General features: G+C 35.1%; 1 protein-coding gene across 1 annotated transcript in view; it reads right to left on the reverse strand.

The window, feature by feature from the left end:
• Positions 1-483: 483 nt before the first annotated feature.
• The window catches only part of STAG2 (stromal antigen 2), a 127791-nt gene continuing 109372 nt past the window's right edge, over positions 484-18902 (reverse strand). The window contains exons 29-35 of the mRNA XM_052662833.1: positions 17211-17339; positions 13434-13657; positions 10643-10832; positions 10443-10553; positions 6959-7085; positions 5927-6004; positions 484-1356 (exon numbers count right to left, since the gene is read on the reverse strand). Coding sequence (XP_052518793.1) covers positions 1333-1356; positions 5927-6004; positions 6959-7085; positions 10443-10553; positions 10643-10832; positions 13434-13657; positions 17211-17339 — 883 coding nt within the window. The 3' untranslated portion in view covers positions 484-1332. The remainder of the gene's footprint in view (positions 1357-5926; positions 6005-6958; positions 7086-10442; positions 10554-10642; positions 10833-13433; positions 13658-17210; positions 17340-18902) is intronic.

Raw genomic sequence — 18902 nt, forward strand, 5'->3', positions numbered from 1 at the left:
ATGTAATATAAGTTAATATTTTGTTTTAAACGATGTCTAGCTGCCTAAGCCTCGCAAAATGAGTTGATGTCAAAATGGCAAGTAGCCACTTTCTGTTTTAAACTAATTCATTTGTGAAAGGACATAAAATGAAGTTTAAAGCTTAGCTTTCAAAGAATATTATGGGTTATGAATTCTATTATCCCATCTAATTTACATACAGAGGAAATGTACTGTAACCTGTTAGAAGTATCTTTAACCTGAAGACTGCTTGCAAAGACAGATAGATAAAACAATATAAAATACAAATTTAAAAATCATTTTAAAGCATGAACACTCATGCTTTTCTATTTTTAAACATTGTTAAACTTTCAATATATTTCTGAAACCTCATAATTTTAAGTTGGAATTTAAAAGTAAGAAAAAACTAAACAAACTGCGCAATTATAAAATCAGCACCAATTTATATATATATATAATTTTATTTAAAATTTAGATCCCTATTCCCACACTCTAATAAGCTGTATAATTTTTGTTTAGAGTTTTTCTGCAAACATACTACAATAAGCTTCTTTTATTTGGAGACAAAATACAGTGGCACTACTGGAAGGAATATCACAACATTACATTTTTATCTTAAAGGACAAGCAAACTTTCAGGGTTGATAATGGGATAAGCATGTTTGAGACTGGTTACCTTCTGGCAGTTCACTGCATCTGGGTATTTCTGAAAAGTATAGAGAAGCTCTTGGATTTTAAAAATATCTTAAAATACATTTTAGATGAAAAAATTGTAAAAGTTCTGCTTATAAGTTTACTTTTCTCCACAATTACAATATTTAAAAGAAAGCCTCATTGATTGATGTTTCAAGCATTTAAATTTAGAATGCTAAAAACAATTCTATCCTATAATTTCAGGGCGGGGGAATACTCATCCTTAACTTTGTTTCTTGGATGTAAACAGAAATCCAGCAGAGGTCATCATTACTTAGTACACCCAGTAAATAAATGTAAGAGGATTCACGTCTGTACCAAATGCCTCTTCAGATTGTTATAGTTTCTTTAAAAAAAGCATGAAATAATTGATTCAAAAGCCAACTAACAGCGCATAAATAAAATATTTACTTTCTAAGAAAAACTGTAGCTTATCATCAAATTGTTTACTTGTCCTTTACTTTTTTCAGGCAAACAAAACTGCCCCTCAAATGCACTTGATCTTGGTAAGTATAAGCACGTCATATTCTCCTTAGAGAAAAATCTGTACAGAATTTCACTGTATCTACCACACTTTATTTTAAAATTTCCTCTTCCACTTAGAAAATGACTTCACCACAGACTTAATTGCGTACTGGTATTAAAACATTGACACCCCAAGAACCTAATGAGAGAGAAAGAAAAAAAAATTGTTATAATTGTCATTCATTTCTTTGTAAAATATATTACATTAATACTTGGAAATATTAAGTTTAATCACATGCTAAAAGTCACTTTGAAAAATTCCCCTCTCTTCAGATATATAATTCTAAAATTATAATTACCATTAACATAAAATGAAATAACATCAGGCCTAATCACAATCCTACCTACCTCATAAATATAACTAAAAGCATAAATCATGTCTTATTTATATGTTTATACACACCCCTAATGCCTAGATAATGCCCTGAACACAGGCACCCAACATATGTTGCATGAACAAGTAAATGTGCTTCTTGACATACACTTCTGGCACAAGAATGTCTGGCAAACTCAGTCATTTGCACTGTGAAATGGGTATCATTTTTAAAGTCTTTTGAACCATCCAAGAACAACATAAATATGTAGAAAATAGGAAGCATTCTTTAGAAAAGTTGGACTGAATGAACAGGTCTACAATTTTAAAAAATCAAGTAAGTAAAGGTAAAATTTAAGCAAAAAGTTGTATTGATGCTTTTCATTACATTTTGGGGCTTCCCTCATAGCTCAGCTGGTAAAGAATCTGCCTGCAATTCAGGAGATCAGGGTTTGGTTCCTGGGTTGGGAACTCTGGAGAAGGAAATGGCAACCCATTCCAGTTATATTTCACTCCATTACATTTCAGCTGGGGAAACAATGCTAGGTAAAATCTAATCTCTACTTGTCACTAACTTGAAAAAGTAAAAGCAGGTAATGAATGGAGCAACTCCCTCTTGTTTGTTAAGCAAGAATAAGTTACAACTTTTAGTTGTATATACTAAAAGTTGGGCTCTTCAATTAAATTTCCAACACTTACTATGACAATTGAGTAATATTTTTAAAATACTATAATGAGCTAGTGAAAAACTGATAATTAAAGCCAGAGGTAATGATCTAAGACTGAGATTACAAAGGGCACTTACTTGTAAATTAAATCTCACTTTGACAAAAGTCATAGAACTCACAAATTGTTTTGATCTGAATTGAAGGAGCTATGTATTTTCAGACCAGGAAACAAATATCTATCTGATTGCAGCCTCCATGTAGCAAATCATCAAGTAAAGTGTTTGGAATCCCCAATAATGAGAACAACAGAGGATTAATGTACCCCATTCTTACCAGTCATCCATCAAAACAACCACCATTACTCCACTACTCACCCCTTGCCCACCCCACCCCTAAAGGTTAATTGTTCTCCTTTTTAGTTTTAAGAGTCAGAGTTCGGGTGGTTAGAATGTTTCCAAAGAGGCCTAGGTGATAGGTGATGTTTAAAAATCCCTTCTAGCCATAACACTCTGACTCTGGGTAATGGAAGATCTGATGATGAATAAAAGGATAAAATCTTAATTGACAGTTTTAGTGTAGAGTGTGGCATGAAGATGAACTCAAGTTCTTTCCAAACCAAGTTCTACCTAGAAATAGCCTGAACAGATCTTTTTTCCCCCTCCTCCTGGATTTGTACAGACAAGGTTATAAAGGAGATTCTTCTACTAGAACATTAAATTAGCTCCATTATACCAAACCCTTCCTTTACCAATTTTATACTACAGATAATTATAATAAAAGAATCTCAACACAGAAGAAAGACATTAGTGATATTCTCTTTTTCTGGTAACATAAGCTACCTGTTTCTGGTGTCAACATTAATAACCACTTAAGCACATACTTTAAAAATACCAACAGCCAGCTTTGGTGTGTTGAGGCAATACTGGCCTACTAATAGAAGAAAGCAACCATATACTAATGTTGACACTGTTACCAAATGTGAAACTAAATAAATCATAAATCTGTAATATTATATGCAACCCCAAACTGATCTGCTCAGTTTTCATATTACCACTTCGGAATCACACAGATAACATGTTACAGAAAATATATCTAGGATTTATTTAGTAATAATCTAAAGTATCTATACTAGGATGCTTTGGGTTACTTCACATAAAATTAGAGAATCTTAGAATTGGGTATAAAAGGATCTACAGTCCTAATTTTATTATTGTCTTGTTGACTATTATCACAGGGTTGAATAAAAAGATGTAATCTAATGCAGATTTTTACATTGAAAATTTTGTTATTCCATTTAAGTTATTGTTGAGATAATAAGATAAAGTTTAATGTAGTTTTAAAACAAACTAGTATTAATAGTATTACAATACATACGTGGTCAAAGACTTCTAAAGATACCTGAACTGTTAAAGATATTGAGCACTCCAGTTATGTGACTGCTGCCATCATGTGGTACTAGTATAGAACTACAGGTATAGATGCATGTGCTCCTTTTCCTAATTTTAGGAAAAGCAGCAAAACTACTATCCTCTAAGTTGTTACATATGCAATAAACACAAGAATGCCATCATTTTTCTATAAATAACAATTATTAGGTCCCTATCTTTGGCTTCACTCAGATTATAGTTTTCCCTAAATGTTAAATGTCAAAAATGTATATACATACACAATGCTGTTCCACTACTGTAGAGAAAAAAAAAAAAAAAGGTGAAGAGCACCATTTGGCAAATCTATTCAATAGTAAGTGACTAAGGAAACAAATGCCTAAAGGTTTCCTGACTTTAGATGAACAAATGAAAAAATAAGGTGATCTCTAACTGCCCATATCAATTTTGACTAATCATTACAATTTCTAAAAAAAATTATCTTGGTATTTCTTTGAGGTAAGGTCTGATTTTAGTTCTGGGAAGTACACAGCAGAGGCAGCACAAGATTTTTACATCAAAAGGAACTCAGATCAAATTACTAATCTGACACTAAAGCTGTATAACTCTCAGCAAGTCACTAAAACCACCTCTACAGCCCAAGTTTGCTTGAGTGTAAAAGTGGGATCCCACTAAATTGTGCCTGGCACAATGTCAGGCACATAAGTTTTCAAATACTAGCTTCCATTCCTTTTCATCTCAAAATGATAGTACAGGTGGACTAGAATACAAATCCCTTAAGAGCAGGGAGAGCATCTTATTCATTTTAGCACCAATTTCCAACTCACTAAACTGCTGAATTAATGCATTTCATCACATATGCTTGGAAAGATTCTCTTTTATTCCTCCTCACAATCACTACCTAAATGTTTTATTTAACAAACTGGAAGATACATACTCCTAGATTATCAGGGAAACCACATACTTCAATATACACTTAAACGATAGACTTATGGGTAGGCAGAGGTCATCTACGCTACTCAAATTATGGTCTTACTAGAAATGCAGAATGTTAGACCATACTTAAGACCTACTGAAGCAGAACCTATATTTTAATAAGATCTCTACATGATTTATATGTCCCTTAGAGATGGACAAACACTGATTTCAAGGATCCCAAGGTGCCTTGTCCAAAGATTTCTATACCTGCTGATCTATGAAATATTATCTTTTAGCTCAAATAGCTAGCTCTATTAATTTAAGTATGTTGGCATGAGTTTGTTTGTTAAAATTCTTCCAAGAGCTATCTGACAGCAGATTATGAGTCAAGAGAGGGCCAGGAGAGAACGGCAGAAATACGGGCATAGAAGGCAGGCCTCGGAGGATGATACAACAGTCACCTGAGACAGCAGGTGTTAGAAAGAAGGAGCATAAATGGGTAGATGTTAAAGTGAGCTAGACAGGCATTTAACCGATTTAGCAACCTGACAAATAAAGCTAAACACCTCTATGCTGGGCAAAACTCTCAAAATGAATAAAATCATCACTGCCTGGAGTTCAATCATTGAGCAAAATGTAATATCCTATTTCACTACATCAATCTGGTAGTTATCAAAACAGAAGTGTGTACAAGTGTTATGGGAGCTGAGAATAAAGTATCTATCTAAAAAGTTAGGAAAAACTCCACAGGTAATGTCAGAACTGACTACTGAAAGAAAGAATTCACTACTTGGAAAAGGAAATGGGCAATTCCGACAGAGAGGAAAGCTTTTACAAGGTCATGGAGTTGTGAAAGAGCACAGAGTGTCTGAGAGGAACTACAGATTTGAACCATGGCATTCTCAGGGAGAATATGGCAACAGGGACTGATAGAAGAGACAGAACTGACAACAACTAACAATAACCAATTATCTCAACTCCCTTCTCTTTATTACCAAAGCCTTTGTTCAAGTTTATTTTTCACCATGTCTTCATATTAAGATTATGACTATCATGGTTATTTTTCTTCTAATTCATCCTATTCAAGGAAATATTTCTGAAACACAATTCTGATCATGCCTGCCCCCCCACCCCATTCAAAATCCTTCATCAGGTATAACTCAAGCCTACAGGAAAAGTCCAAATTCCTTAACAAACAGTTAAGCCCCCGTTGACCAGGGATTCAAAGGCACTTTGAATCTGTTACCACCACTGCATGACCCGTTCTCAACTCTACTCTGAAATCCCTCCTGCCTGTCTCTTTTCCTCCTGTCCAGTTGTTTTTATACATTCTTAATGTATTGTCCAAGCTCTTCAACCTCAAACTCAGAGATTGCCTATTACTTTTGATTTTATAATGTTGAGGCATATTTAAATTAAACCTACTGATTCATCCATAATTGAAGCTGGATCAAAGAAATCAGGCTTCAGTTCTGTTCTCTCTCGTCTGTTCTTTGATGGTGGCTAAAGGGGAAAAAAAGGAAGGAAGTTGACAATTGTCATATCTGTAATAAGCCAAATAGTAACTGAAAATCTTGAAATTAATTAAGTGTTCACAAGACCTATGTAATTGCAATTGTACCCTATAATACTTCAAGTACTATCTATTCAAACTACAGAATGTTTAAAAATGCAAAAGCAGTTCATTCATGGGAAATTATTCTTATGGATGAAAACTAGAAAAAGGATTTTTTTGTGTTATTTTAGAAATGTCTCTCTCAACTCACTTTCCTTTCAAGGCACTGAATTACACTATTCTGAACAGAAGCCATATTTAATTATTTCTTCCCTTTAAGGAGAATACACCAAGGTATACTGAGAAATAGAAGACCTGGCTTTATGAGTCTCAGCTTTACTGCTTACTAGTTTTGTCTCTCTGGATAGGGTGTCTAAGCTTCAATATCCTCAATCCTTTCAACCTACCTCACAAAGCTGAATGAGCTGTGTAGCAAAATGACATACGTGGAATCATTTTGTATATAATAAAGCCCTAATTGTATATATGATGTTATTATCAGAGAATATACCATCATATATATTCAACTTCCAAGTCTTTTATCAGTACTTTACTGTGTGATATGGAAACTGACCTCAGTAAAAATGTAGATCATGTTTCTAATATATTGGTTTGATAGTGGTAAATTATAAGGCGATATTATACTATTAGGCAAATTATATTCTTTATATATTCCTAAATTAGTCTGAAAGTTTACCATCTTAAATTAGGATCTAACACCCTCACCAAACTCACCCTCTTCCTCAATCCCTTCTCATATAACTAAACTCCTGGCAACTATTTTTATTTAGTAATTTTGCAAAACTTACTTTTATGGCAAATATTTCTCTCCTCTAATAATATCCAATTTAATTTCCCAAAATAATCTAAATTCAAAATCTTACAGAATCATTGTATCTTACCAAGTCTATATCCATGGTGTCAAAATCCATCCCCTCATTAAGATCTTCAATCCTCCCTTCTGAGGACATCATAACATCTTCAACAATTGGCTCTTCATCATCTTCCATTAGGCTTGTACCACGCCGACTAGAGAAATATAAAAAAGGTCAAGATCTCAACCAAAGTCACAACTTAGTAATATATTGGCAGAAACTATGTGGCTCTATTCAAATGTAATGGAAAATGATGGAATTAAGGTCAGGGAAAATGACTAGGCATTGATCATGTCAATGATGTCAAAACCCCAATGTTCACTTGTCTGAAAATGCTAAGGAGTTATGTTTATTCTACATTACTTCAAAACATTTAGCTTGATAGTTCTGATATCCCTTTTAAAAGCTCAATGAGAATTTACCACATGAGAGCAGACAAGATACCTCAAATCCTTTTTGAAAGTAGGCAGGGTACAAATTAATAAACAAGTATAAAACAAGAGACCAAAGAAATGACATTTTCAGAATACATGTATTTTCATGAACATATAATGTTAATTTTACCCATCACTCACATTCACTCAGTACCTAAAATGTACCAGGCACTCACTCACTCATTCACATAGTGCCTACTATGTGCCAGGCTTTGACTGTGTCCTATGGATGCAAAATAAAAGATGAATAAGACATGATTCCTGCCCTCAAGGAGCTCACAATCTACTATGGGAAACACAATTAATTATGACAAAGTGATAAATATTGCAAGAGAAATATGCATTAAGCGCTATAAAGATATACTGAAAGAAGAGATTAATTCTGCTTCAGGAAGAAATGAGCAACATTTACGGTGAAACTTGCACTCTGTATCCTATGAAACTCAAAACTGAGACATATATAGAAAAGTTAAATAAAAATTAAGACCAAAAATTCTATTATCACATAATTATAAGGAAAAAAAACTCAAATTTCAAGTTCACAAATTAGCCCATATCAGCATAAAGGAATCAACATTAAGTGAAATTGAGGGTGACTTGTTGTTCCCCAGTTTGGATAATATTTCTTTCTTTGCTCACTCATGTAAAGATCCCCCCCCAAATCAATTATTTATTGAATGCCTGCTCACAATTTACACAAAACTATGTTGAGTCTTAAAAGACAAAGATAACAAGACATGATGTCTAGTCCAGGCTATGTGGACAAATATGTTAACAATGGTCCCTATTTCTCAAGAGTTCTGGACAGTAAATGATAAATGACAATTTTACTGTGTTTGGTGGAAGCAACTGTGAAGGGAATATGTGTGCTTTGGGGACCATGTGTTATAGAAAACCAGAAACTCATTTTGCTTTTGAAAGATGTATGTGATATAAACTAGGTGACAGAGAGAATTTGAAGGTATTTTCAGTTATAGGCCAGACACCATTACAGAACAATTATTGTAAAACAAAAATATTTTAAAGTCTCAGGTGATAGACTACTTATGATACAACCAAAAGACTCTTCTGATAATAATTATTTAACTGGAATAATTTCTTTGTCACCTAGGGAAGTTTATCTTTAAGAAGAATAAAAACTAACTACAGCTATATGAGATGATGGATGTTTACTAAATTTATTGTGGTAATCACTTCATGATGCATGTAACTTGCATCATCATGCTGGACACCTTAATACAGTGTTGTATGTCAATTACATCCCCATAAAACTTGAGAAAAAATTTAATTAATTAATCTACAAACAAAAGAATAATGATAAATGGTACTGATAATGAAAGGCTGTGGAAGATTGTGGGCACTGGCGGAAAGTTTTAAGGGGAGACATATGGACCAAATGATTGCCTGGCAGAATTCTGCAGTATTTGTACTAGTAACTAGTAAGAAGCTAAGAAATCACTTTGTTGAATTCAGCATGAAATAAGAACATATGTTAAAGGGAACGTGGCTATAGAAACAGAATAGGGGACAGAATCAAGGGATAGTATAGAGGATGAACATAGTAGACATAACAGGATCCGAATCTACAGATGTGATAAAGTATACCTTGTCTGTTTGAGGTTTTTAAGACCACTACAGAAAACTAAAGTGAATTTAAATAGACTACTACTCGTGAGGTGAATGACCGGTTCTAAAGAAAAATAGGTCAAATTCTCATCATTCAAAAACCAACAAAATTGAAACAAAATATAAATTTAAGAAATAAGGTAACAATCACTACATCCAGCATTAAAACATGTACCACATTATGTTACAAATACAAAGCTTTCAAACTAAAAAACTTAATTAAAATCATCAGATCTTCCCCCTTCATACCAGTCATCTAAATACTGCTTATATGCCATTTCTTTTGGAGCCAAAGCTAATAAGGACTTATAAAACTCTCATACAGATTCCAGTAAAAACAAAGTATTTGAAAATTAAACTGCAGGTTTTTTTAGCATTGGACATTTATTCATTCAATGAACATTTAACTTAGTACTTTTTTAATGTGCCAAGCACTAACAGGAAATGAAAGCAGTCCCTATTAAGAGGTACAAACTATTAAGTATAAGATACAAGGATATATTGTATAACACAGGGAAATGCCAATATTTTATAATAACTCTAAATGGAATAAAACCTTAAAAACTGTGAATCACTAAACTGTATACCTGAAACATAATATTGTACATCAACTATACTTTTCAATTTAAAAAAGAGAAAGAAAGAGGTCCCTGCCCTTAAGGAGCTCACAGTCTAGAGAAAGGGACAAATTCATAAACAAATTACAATACAATGTGGTAAGTGCTATAAGAAATAGGAATATACATAGTGTTATGGGAGCATAGATGACACCACAGCTTCATATAAGGTGACACCTGAGCTTGCCCTTTTATGATGATTTTACCAGCTGTCAGGGAATAAGATATGATACTAAAATGTAGGCAGGGGCCATATTTAGAAAGATCTTGCATGCCATGAGCTAAGGAGTTTGAACTGTATCTTGCAGGCAATGGGGATCCACAGAATGGTTTTAAGGAAGAGAGCTACATGATCAGATTTTTATTCTAGAATAGCAATTCTTGATGGCAACGTGAATGATGGAGTGGTGGTGAGGGGAGTGAGGGAAGGGATTTGGTGAGAGGATAAATAGATCTGAGGGAAGAACATGAATTAGAAAGCTAATGCAAATAGTTCAGGTGAGAGACGAGGGCCTGAACTAAGGTGGGGATCAATTAAGATGTAACAAAACTAAATTTTTAGCTATAGTTCTGTGTACCAAAATAAACAAGGATTCAGAGTTAAATTTTTCCAACAGATCAACCTAATATCAGTCCTTTACCTAACTAGTTAATATTTAACTTCAGAAGTTTTTTTTTTTTTTCTGTTGGAAAGACCAATTTTTAGCTCCTTGATTATTTCAGCTTAGTTACTCTAGAGAGTTTGCTGAAATTTTTAGATAAGGCACACAATAAAATATGTCAAAATGAATTAGTGAACTTCCTAGACTCAGACAATAAGGCACTCTCACTTACATGGCATGCTGAAGATTAGTTCGCAGTTTAACATAGCTCATTGCTGCTCTCTCCTGCTGTTGCCTTGCTTCCTCTTGTTGTCTTTGAGCTAACATCCATGTTACCTGCGTGCTTCAAGGAGAATTTTATTCTTCTTTTAACTTAACTTTTTCTATGTAATTAATAAAGTTATAGTACAGAAAATGATCAAATGTACTTACTTATAATCAAGAGGAGTTTGATGATGTTCAGTCTGCATTGGATAGACACTCATGAAACTATCCTCAGGTCGTAATCTTTTTGGCTCTCTCATAATCGTTGAGGTGAGTTGTGGTGTCTGCATCATAACTGGGGTGTGCAGGGTTTGCTCTCTGCTTAGCCACATACTGTCGCTACTACTGCTTTCTTCAGCTGAGAAAGAAAAGTAATAGCAATGAAGTTCAGTCACTAATTTTGACTAAGTGTTAGTCGCTCAGTCATGTCCGACTCTGTGCGACCTCATGGACAATATAGCCCACTTGGCTCCTCTGTCCATGGGATTTCCCAGGCAAGAATACTGGAGTGGGTAGCCAATCCCTTCTCCAGGGGATCTTCCTGATCCAGGGATCGAACCCAGGGCTCCTGCATTGCAGGCAGATTCCTTACCATCTGAACCACCAGGGAAATGTCTAATACAACCTGTGCAGGTCAACAAACATCTGCTTCTTTACACATCCTAGAGCTTGGAACAGAGGGATACAAAGGTATGTAAGATGCAGTCCCTGCCATGTCCTGACAGTCCAGTTGTGGAAAAAGAAAGTGAAAGAAAGTGAAAGTTGCTCAGTCGTGTCTAACTCTTTGCGACCCCATGGAGTGTAGTCTGCTAGGCCCCTCTGTCCATGGAATTCTCCAGGCAAGAATACTGGAGTGGGTAGCCATTCCCTTCTCCAGGGGATCTCCCCAACCCAGGGATTGAACCCAGGTCTCCCGCATTGCAGGAGGATTCTTGAACCATCTGAGTCACCAGGGTAGCCCAAGAATACCGGAGTAGGTAGCTTATCCCTTTCCAGGGGATATTCCCAACTCAGGAATCGAACCGGGGTCTCCTGCATTGCAGGCAGATTCTTTACTGCTGAGCCACTGGGGAAACACAGTGTGGTAAGTGCTAAAAGAGGGAAGCACAGGGAGAATGGGAACAATGAAAAAGATCAGAGCCCAGCTACCCAGAAGTTACTTCTGACTAGAGTGGATATTATGTGAACTGTGACATCTCCAAGAATGGGGAGAACCTAAGCAAAAGCACTGGGGCATGAAACAACAATGACTGAATCATAGGAATTTGCTTATTATTTTAAGAGTTTAGTACTCCTGGAGTAGATGGCAAAAGATAAGGCTGAATAAAGAGGCAGGAATGAACTTATGCAAAGTTTTATAAGCTATGCTAAGGTGACAGGAGCTACTACTAAAGGTTCTATGGAAGCAATGTGGTGAGTTACATGTTTTAGACAAAGTATATGGTGGTGATGTGGAGGACAGACTTAAGAATATGAAGACTAGCGAGCGAGCTGGCCACTGAGGAGGCTAACTATGTTAGACCAGGTGAGTTAAGAGGTTTAGATAAGAAAAACTTTTTAAAATTTAGTGGTATTCAGTAGGTACATCTTTTAATTTGATAACTTTTCTATCTAAAAAAAGGAAAATTTAACTTCTTATTAAGCCCAAGTATTTTAACTGGTCAGGGATACTGTGTAAGAGAGATTTCTCCACAGACTGGGCTGTTGATACTATATGACCAATCAAGTCTAAATCTAAGGCTGTGTAAGTTACAAGTTTATGCTTCGTGTTACTGGACAAAAAAATACTAAAACCATTAATCCATGTGGCAATTTAAAACCATGGCTCCTAGGAAAATAAGTTAAAAAAAAATAAAGCCCCCAAATCTCTGACACTTGTCACATTAACAGGTAGGTGGGGGATGATGTCCCATTCCCTTGAATCTGTGCCCTGTGATTGCTTGGTCCACAGAACATGATGGAAACTATGCTATGCCAGTTTGCTGGCCTTAGAAAATGGCAGTGTCCAGAGTTGTCTCTTGAGACACTTGTTCTTGAAGCCGAGTCACACACTGTGAGGAAGCCAAATAGTCACATGGAAAGGTCACATGTAAGGTGTTCTGGCAGACAATCTAGCTGAGGTCCCAGCTGAGAGCCAGCATCAGATACATCTAGAAGTGAAGATATCTCCATATGATTCCAGTCCCAGCCTTGGAGTATTTATTCCTAGTGAAAGTACCAGACATTATGTCCAGGTTATATCATTAAGTTTTGGGGGTAGTTTGTTACTCAGGAATAATAGCTGGAACAAATTTTGACAACTATACTCATTTGTTTAAAGTATCTTAAAGAAAGGAAATGAAGAACCAATCCTGGAGTACTAAGAGTCCAAGAGATTTAAGCATCATAATATATTAACTCTAAGATTATAGACAGCAACTTGTATTCCTATCAAGTTCTTTATGATTAATAATCTCTTCACAGAAATTCCAAAGTTGGAACCTCTCTGAATCTGCTGCACCACTTAAACTAGATGATCTGATCTCTTAGGTAATGATTAGTTTTAAAATACTGAGTCCATATCCATATAGAGTATAGGGCAGTGATTTAAAAGTAGATGCTCTATGGGGTAGGAGGGAGATTTAAGAGGGAGGGGACGTGTGTATATCTTAAATAAATTTAATACAGAAAAAAAAAAAGTAGATGCTTTAGAGTGAGATTGCCTGGCTCTGCTACTTAGTATCAGTGTGACCTAAGTTAATCAACTTCTCTGTACTAGTTTCCTACATGTGAAAGGTAAGAATGTACCTAAAGAATTTTAAGAATCAAATTCATATATGCAAAATGTTTAAAACAGTACATTTTACACATAACTGGAACAAACAGCGTGCATTTAACAACACATACCTTGAATTTAAAAAGGAGGTGACCTATGGGAAACATAAAGGACAAACATAAAGAAAATAAACTATATGCTTACTGAGTGCGAGCTGCATGCCTTCAACCACTTTCCGTTTCCCTGTAGATGGTTTGGATTTTTTACTCCGCACAGTTGACCCCCGACTACTAATTCCACTAATGACTGACATGGTGTCATCATCACCACCAGCTAGCAAAGAATTTCGGTATGACATTAGGGGAAGCCACACGTCTTCTCTTCGGAGTGACATCTGAAAGGTCATGAACTTTTCCAAGTAAACATACCTTAAAAAGGAGTAGAAACCATTAGCTTTGATACATTAAATTGCCATATCTTTTTTTTTAATTTTTGCTTATTCCTACATCTTAAGGCTTACACATTATATGGAACACACAATGATTAACTAGAGTTAAATAAAAAGTAAATGAGAATGAAAATAATGGTCGATGGATCTACATTCCCTGAAAGCATCCCACTAACAACTGCAGGATATTAGTGTTCTCTTTCTCAAAATGTCTCTGTTCTATCCTAACTTTACAGGTCCCCTCTGTTAGAAGAACAAATCTGAGTCATATTTTTGAAAAGAGGATTGGATTTAAAGATTACACAACTTGAGTTCTAGTCCCAGTTCTACCAACCCCTAGCCATGTGATTGTGGGTATATTACTTCACTACTTATTCTAAGCCTCATCAGTACAGTGATGAACAATTCTGTCTCTATGAAGATTCTCACAATAAAGGAAATAATTCACAGCATTTTGGCTTATTATTTGTTGAGCACCTATGTCTCAGGCAATGGGGACAGATGCAAAGGTAAATCTAATATGGCCCCCACCTGCAAAATATTTTCAGCGTAATGGAAGTCACACATCTGCCCTTGGATCCAAGTATCACAAGGATTCCATGACTTACATATAATATAGCAACTAAAAATCAACTAACATTTGTGTGACTACTGTGTGCTAGGCGTTTTCCTCTTGGGCTCTTTAACTTTATTCTTATAATCTTGTGAGGGAGATATTCTCCCCGTATCATAGATAAGGAGAGAAAGGATAGGAGATCTTCCTGATCCAAGGATCGAACCTGTGTCTCCCACACTGCAGGAAGATTCTTTACCGCTGAGCCACTGGGGAAGCCCTACATACAGTACTCCTCAAAGTGTGGTCTGTAAGCTGGCTGTCAGTCAGAGAACTATTAACCATCTGACAAGATGTGCAGCCAAAATCTACTTACTAGCAGAGATTTACAACTATGTATCCACCACATAGTCTAACAGAACATTCCAGATAAGTAGCCCTCTCTGATGCTATTGCCTTTTTTCCTCTTTCCAGCCACAGAGGTTGCCATTAACCTGAACTTGTTTTTGTCCCTATTTATAATGTTTTAATACTTATTTGTCTGAAAACACAGCACCATTTTGTACTTAGCTTTCTGCACACAACATTTTAATTTAAAATCTAACCATTTTGGAAGACTGGTATCAGCTAACACTATGGTGATAATCATTTTCCAATATGTATATCAAATCAATATGTTGCACACCTCAAACTTACACAGTGTTATATGTCAACTATATCTCAATGAAGTCAGAAAAACAATTCTGAAAAAATGAATGCGATCTCAGGGTCTAATATGTAACATGGTGGTTATGGTTGATGATACTATGTAAATATATAATACTATATAACTGAAATACGCTAAAGGAGTAGAGCTTGAGTGTTCTGATCAAAAAAAGAGTAAACAATGTGAGGTGATAAATACGTTAATTAACTTGATTATGGGAATCCTTAGACAATGTATGTGAAATCATGCTGTATACTTTCAATACATTACAAATTTATTTGCTAATTACAGCTCAATAAACTTGAAAAAATTTTTAAAGTAGATCAATTGGATTGTGTGAATCTTTTCAATCCCAATTCAGTCAAATGAACTAAGAATAAGTTATTTATGACATCTGGAGAAGGGAAAGGCTACCCACTCCAGTATTCTGGCCTGGAGAATTCCACGAACTATATAGTCCATGGCGTCACAAAGAGTCAGACACAACTGAATTACTTTCATATATGACATCTAAGACTACTAGAAATTTGAATAATTAGATGGACTTTTAATAAAATTAAGGATTTATATTTACTTAAAAATATCTAACAATTTTGACCACTGTATAGTATTCCATTGTATATTAATCTATCGATCTCATTTTCTAGTTGACAGATACCTAAGTTTTGTGCTTTCCCCTATTCAAACAATGCAATAGTCAATTTTTTTTCTTTTTGGCCATAAATATGGGAGACCTGGGTTTGATCCCTGGGTTGGGAAGATCCCTGAAGAAGGGGATGGCAACCCACTCCAGTATTCATGCCTGGAAAATCTCATGGACAGAGGAGCCTGGTGGGCTGCAGACCATGGTGGGCTGCAGACCATGGGGTCACAAACAGTTGGACACAACTGAGCGACTAAGCATACTAGCACATGTGGGATCTTAGTTCCCTGACAAGGGACAGAACCTGTGACCTCTGCATTGGAAGCAAGATTCTTAACCACTGGACTGCCAGGGAAGTCCCCAACAGTCAAATCATTTATAGTTCTCCTTACATATATGTGTAAGAGTTCCTCTCACCAATCTACCTTTGAATAGCATTACTGGATCATGAGGTAGAGAGAGTCTTAAACTTTACTACATACTACCAGGTATCTCTAAAATGGTCTTGTACCAGCTATGTATAAGTCTCTATTGCTCCACATCCTTGGCGCTATCAGACATCTTAAAGTTGTGATAATCTACTAGGTGAGAAGTCATTTTTTTGTTTTTAATTTTTATTTCTCTAATTAATAGTATCAATGCAACTTTTCCATCACACAGCTTGTGGGACCTTAGTTTTCCAGGCAGGGATTGAATCCAGGCCCTCAGCAGTGATTGCACAGAATCTAACCACTGGACTACCAATCCCTCAATGCAATTTTAAATTGGGATCAATTTATATATAATAAAGTGCACAGAAAATAAAAGTCGGACCACCTCTGTAAATGAATGCAGTCATGTAACCCATACACCTATCAAGATATAAGATATTCCCACGACCCCAGAGAGTACCTTGTATCCCCTTTCCCATTCAGTCTTTCCAACTTCAACAAGTACCACTATGGTGAGTTCTATCAATATAGATTAGTTTTGTCTGCTTTAGAATTTCATATAAGATCTATATAATTTTTAAATGCAAAATACTGGTGGGCTTTAAGAAGACATTACTTATACTATGAGTTATTCATATTCTTCTGTCTTTTTATACCTCAAAGCCCAGGGTTGGGAGGTCTGGGAGGGAGGGATGAAAGAAGATTCTGAGACTTTAATTCCACTTGTTGGGCTCTCTTAGAATGTAAGTCATCATTTTAGAAGACCAAACCATAAAAGTATTCTGTTTAAATGGCCTGTTGAGAACAGGACTTGTAGTTAAAGTACGAAGATAAAAGAGGGAGACTTCTGCTTTCCAATGTAGTCACAGCTCAGGACACAAAGACACAGATGGATCAGCAGTATTATTGTCTGCTAAATGTTTCTTCCTTAGTTAGGCTGAGCAAAGAACCCAAACAGGAATACAAAAAGCATTCCAGTTACACCTTTAAAGATACAGCTACACTGTAAAAAGAACTCATAGAATTAAAATATAATATTATGCATAAAACATAGTTGTAATCTTTAAATTATAAAATTTCTGAAGCATAAAGTTTTTGTGTATTAATGAAATCCTACAAATCTGAAAGAGAAACCAATTATAACAAAGCTTTAAGAATTCCAAAGCAAAATTAAATAGAGTATTTCTAGTAAATACATACACTGTTCTTTTGTCTTGTCGGAGTAGTTTAGAAGAAAATTCACTAAGAATATCAAGAAATGCCAAATTTAAAGGTGGATGGCTCTCTCCTTGTGGATTAGGTTCTTTAAAAGCAAATTCTATGCCATCTCTGCAACAAAAACAAAAAAGACAAATATTTAAATAACTACAATAGAAAATTTAATAACCTAGAAAATTTCTCTATATACTTTCACTCCACTACAAAAGATGCTTCCTTTCTCATGTGTTTAATCTGAGGAAGAGGGACAATAATGAGTCTATAGAGAATGATCAAATATATTTATATTTTATGACACTGTTATTTTGTTTTGGGTGGATTTTTTTTTAATTGGGGGTGGGGGTGGGGGTGGGGGTGGGCATGCTACACTAATTGGAGATCTTAGTTGCTCTCACCCTAGCAGTGAAAGTGCTAAACACTGGACTTCCCAGGAACTCTGAACTGTTACTTTCTCTGAAACAAAACAGACACACACAGACAGACACACACCCTAGCTGGTTCTTTAAAACAAAACAGACACAGACACAGACACTTCCCCTCCCCGACACTGGTCTTTATTACAAATGTGATCTGGCATAGCTACATTCTTTCCTCAGTTTTCTTTTCCATAAAAAACAATCCAAATCCTGTCACATAATGATCAGTACGTTTTCTGTATATTTTAAGACATGAAGGAGATCAACTATAAAATCAACTTAAAATAATGATTACAGACTATTTGTAATGACTCACTAAAAAGTAAAGTTCAAAAAGTATACTCAACTCAGGGCCAATTTTACCTGTATTTATTTAACAATAAATACCTCTATTAAGACAACTACCCAACATTACACACATATGAAGTAAATAATATATTACTTCTCAGAATAATTACTGCATGTGTGGTCCTTAAGTATTACCTAAAATTCACAACCAAAGTATTAAAAGGCATAAAAAGAAATCTGAGACTTTCGGAGCCAAACGAAAAAGTGGGAGTAAATTAAAGTTGAGGAAAGCATAGGACTAACTTAAAGAGCAGAATAATTTCTGAAGGGAGATATTTAACACTTTCATAACTAAGTAAACAATACAAATTTTAAAAAGACACAAAACAGAGAGCTTTCAATGAAACGGAACCCAAGCCTCTAGATTTTTCCAAAGGCAAAGCTCTTTATCCACAATAAAGAAAAAGGGTACTAATATCCACATGCTGGTTATGTTAGAGATCTAAAATATACTCATATATAAAAGTATAATTGATCACTAAATTACATGCCTAAAATAAAATCAGATTTTTTCCAATTTTGATAAGGCAAAGAAAACATGCAGATAAAATAAAGATTGTGGCTCAAAATAAGAGAAAAGGTAATAGAAGAGAACAGAAACTTGCAGCAAAGGAATCAAATTCTTCTACCCAGCCATGAGATCATGACAAAACTGCTAGAAGAGATTTTATAATACCTAACAAATATATGTTTTCTTCACATAATTCATAAAGATTTTGTATGGCTTTAATTAAAGCAAAGACTTTTCTACAAAAGGTATTTTAGTCCCAATTCATGTTTTAACAGAGACAGCACTGTAACTGGTTCTTAAGAAAGGAAACATATTACAGATTTGCAAACAAGTAATAAGGCAGCAACTGAATTTGGTTATTCTAAACAAAAAAGCAATATACAAAAAACCTGCATGATT

The sequence above is a fragment of the Budorcas taxicolor genome, chromosome X (assembly GCF_023091745.1).
Source record: "Budorcas taxicolor isolate Tak-1 chromosome X, Takin1.1, whole genome shotgun sequence".
NCBI classification, from domain to species: Eukaryota; Metazoa; Chordata; class Mammalia; order Artiodactyla; family Bovidae; genus Budorcas; species Budorcas taxicolor.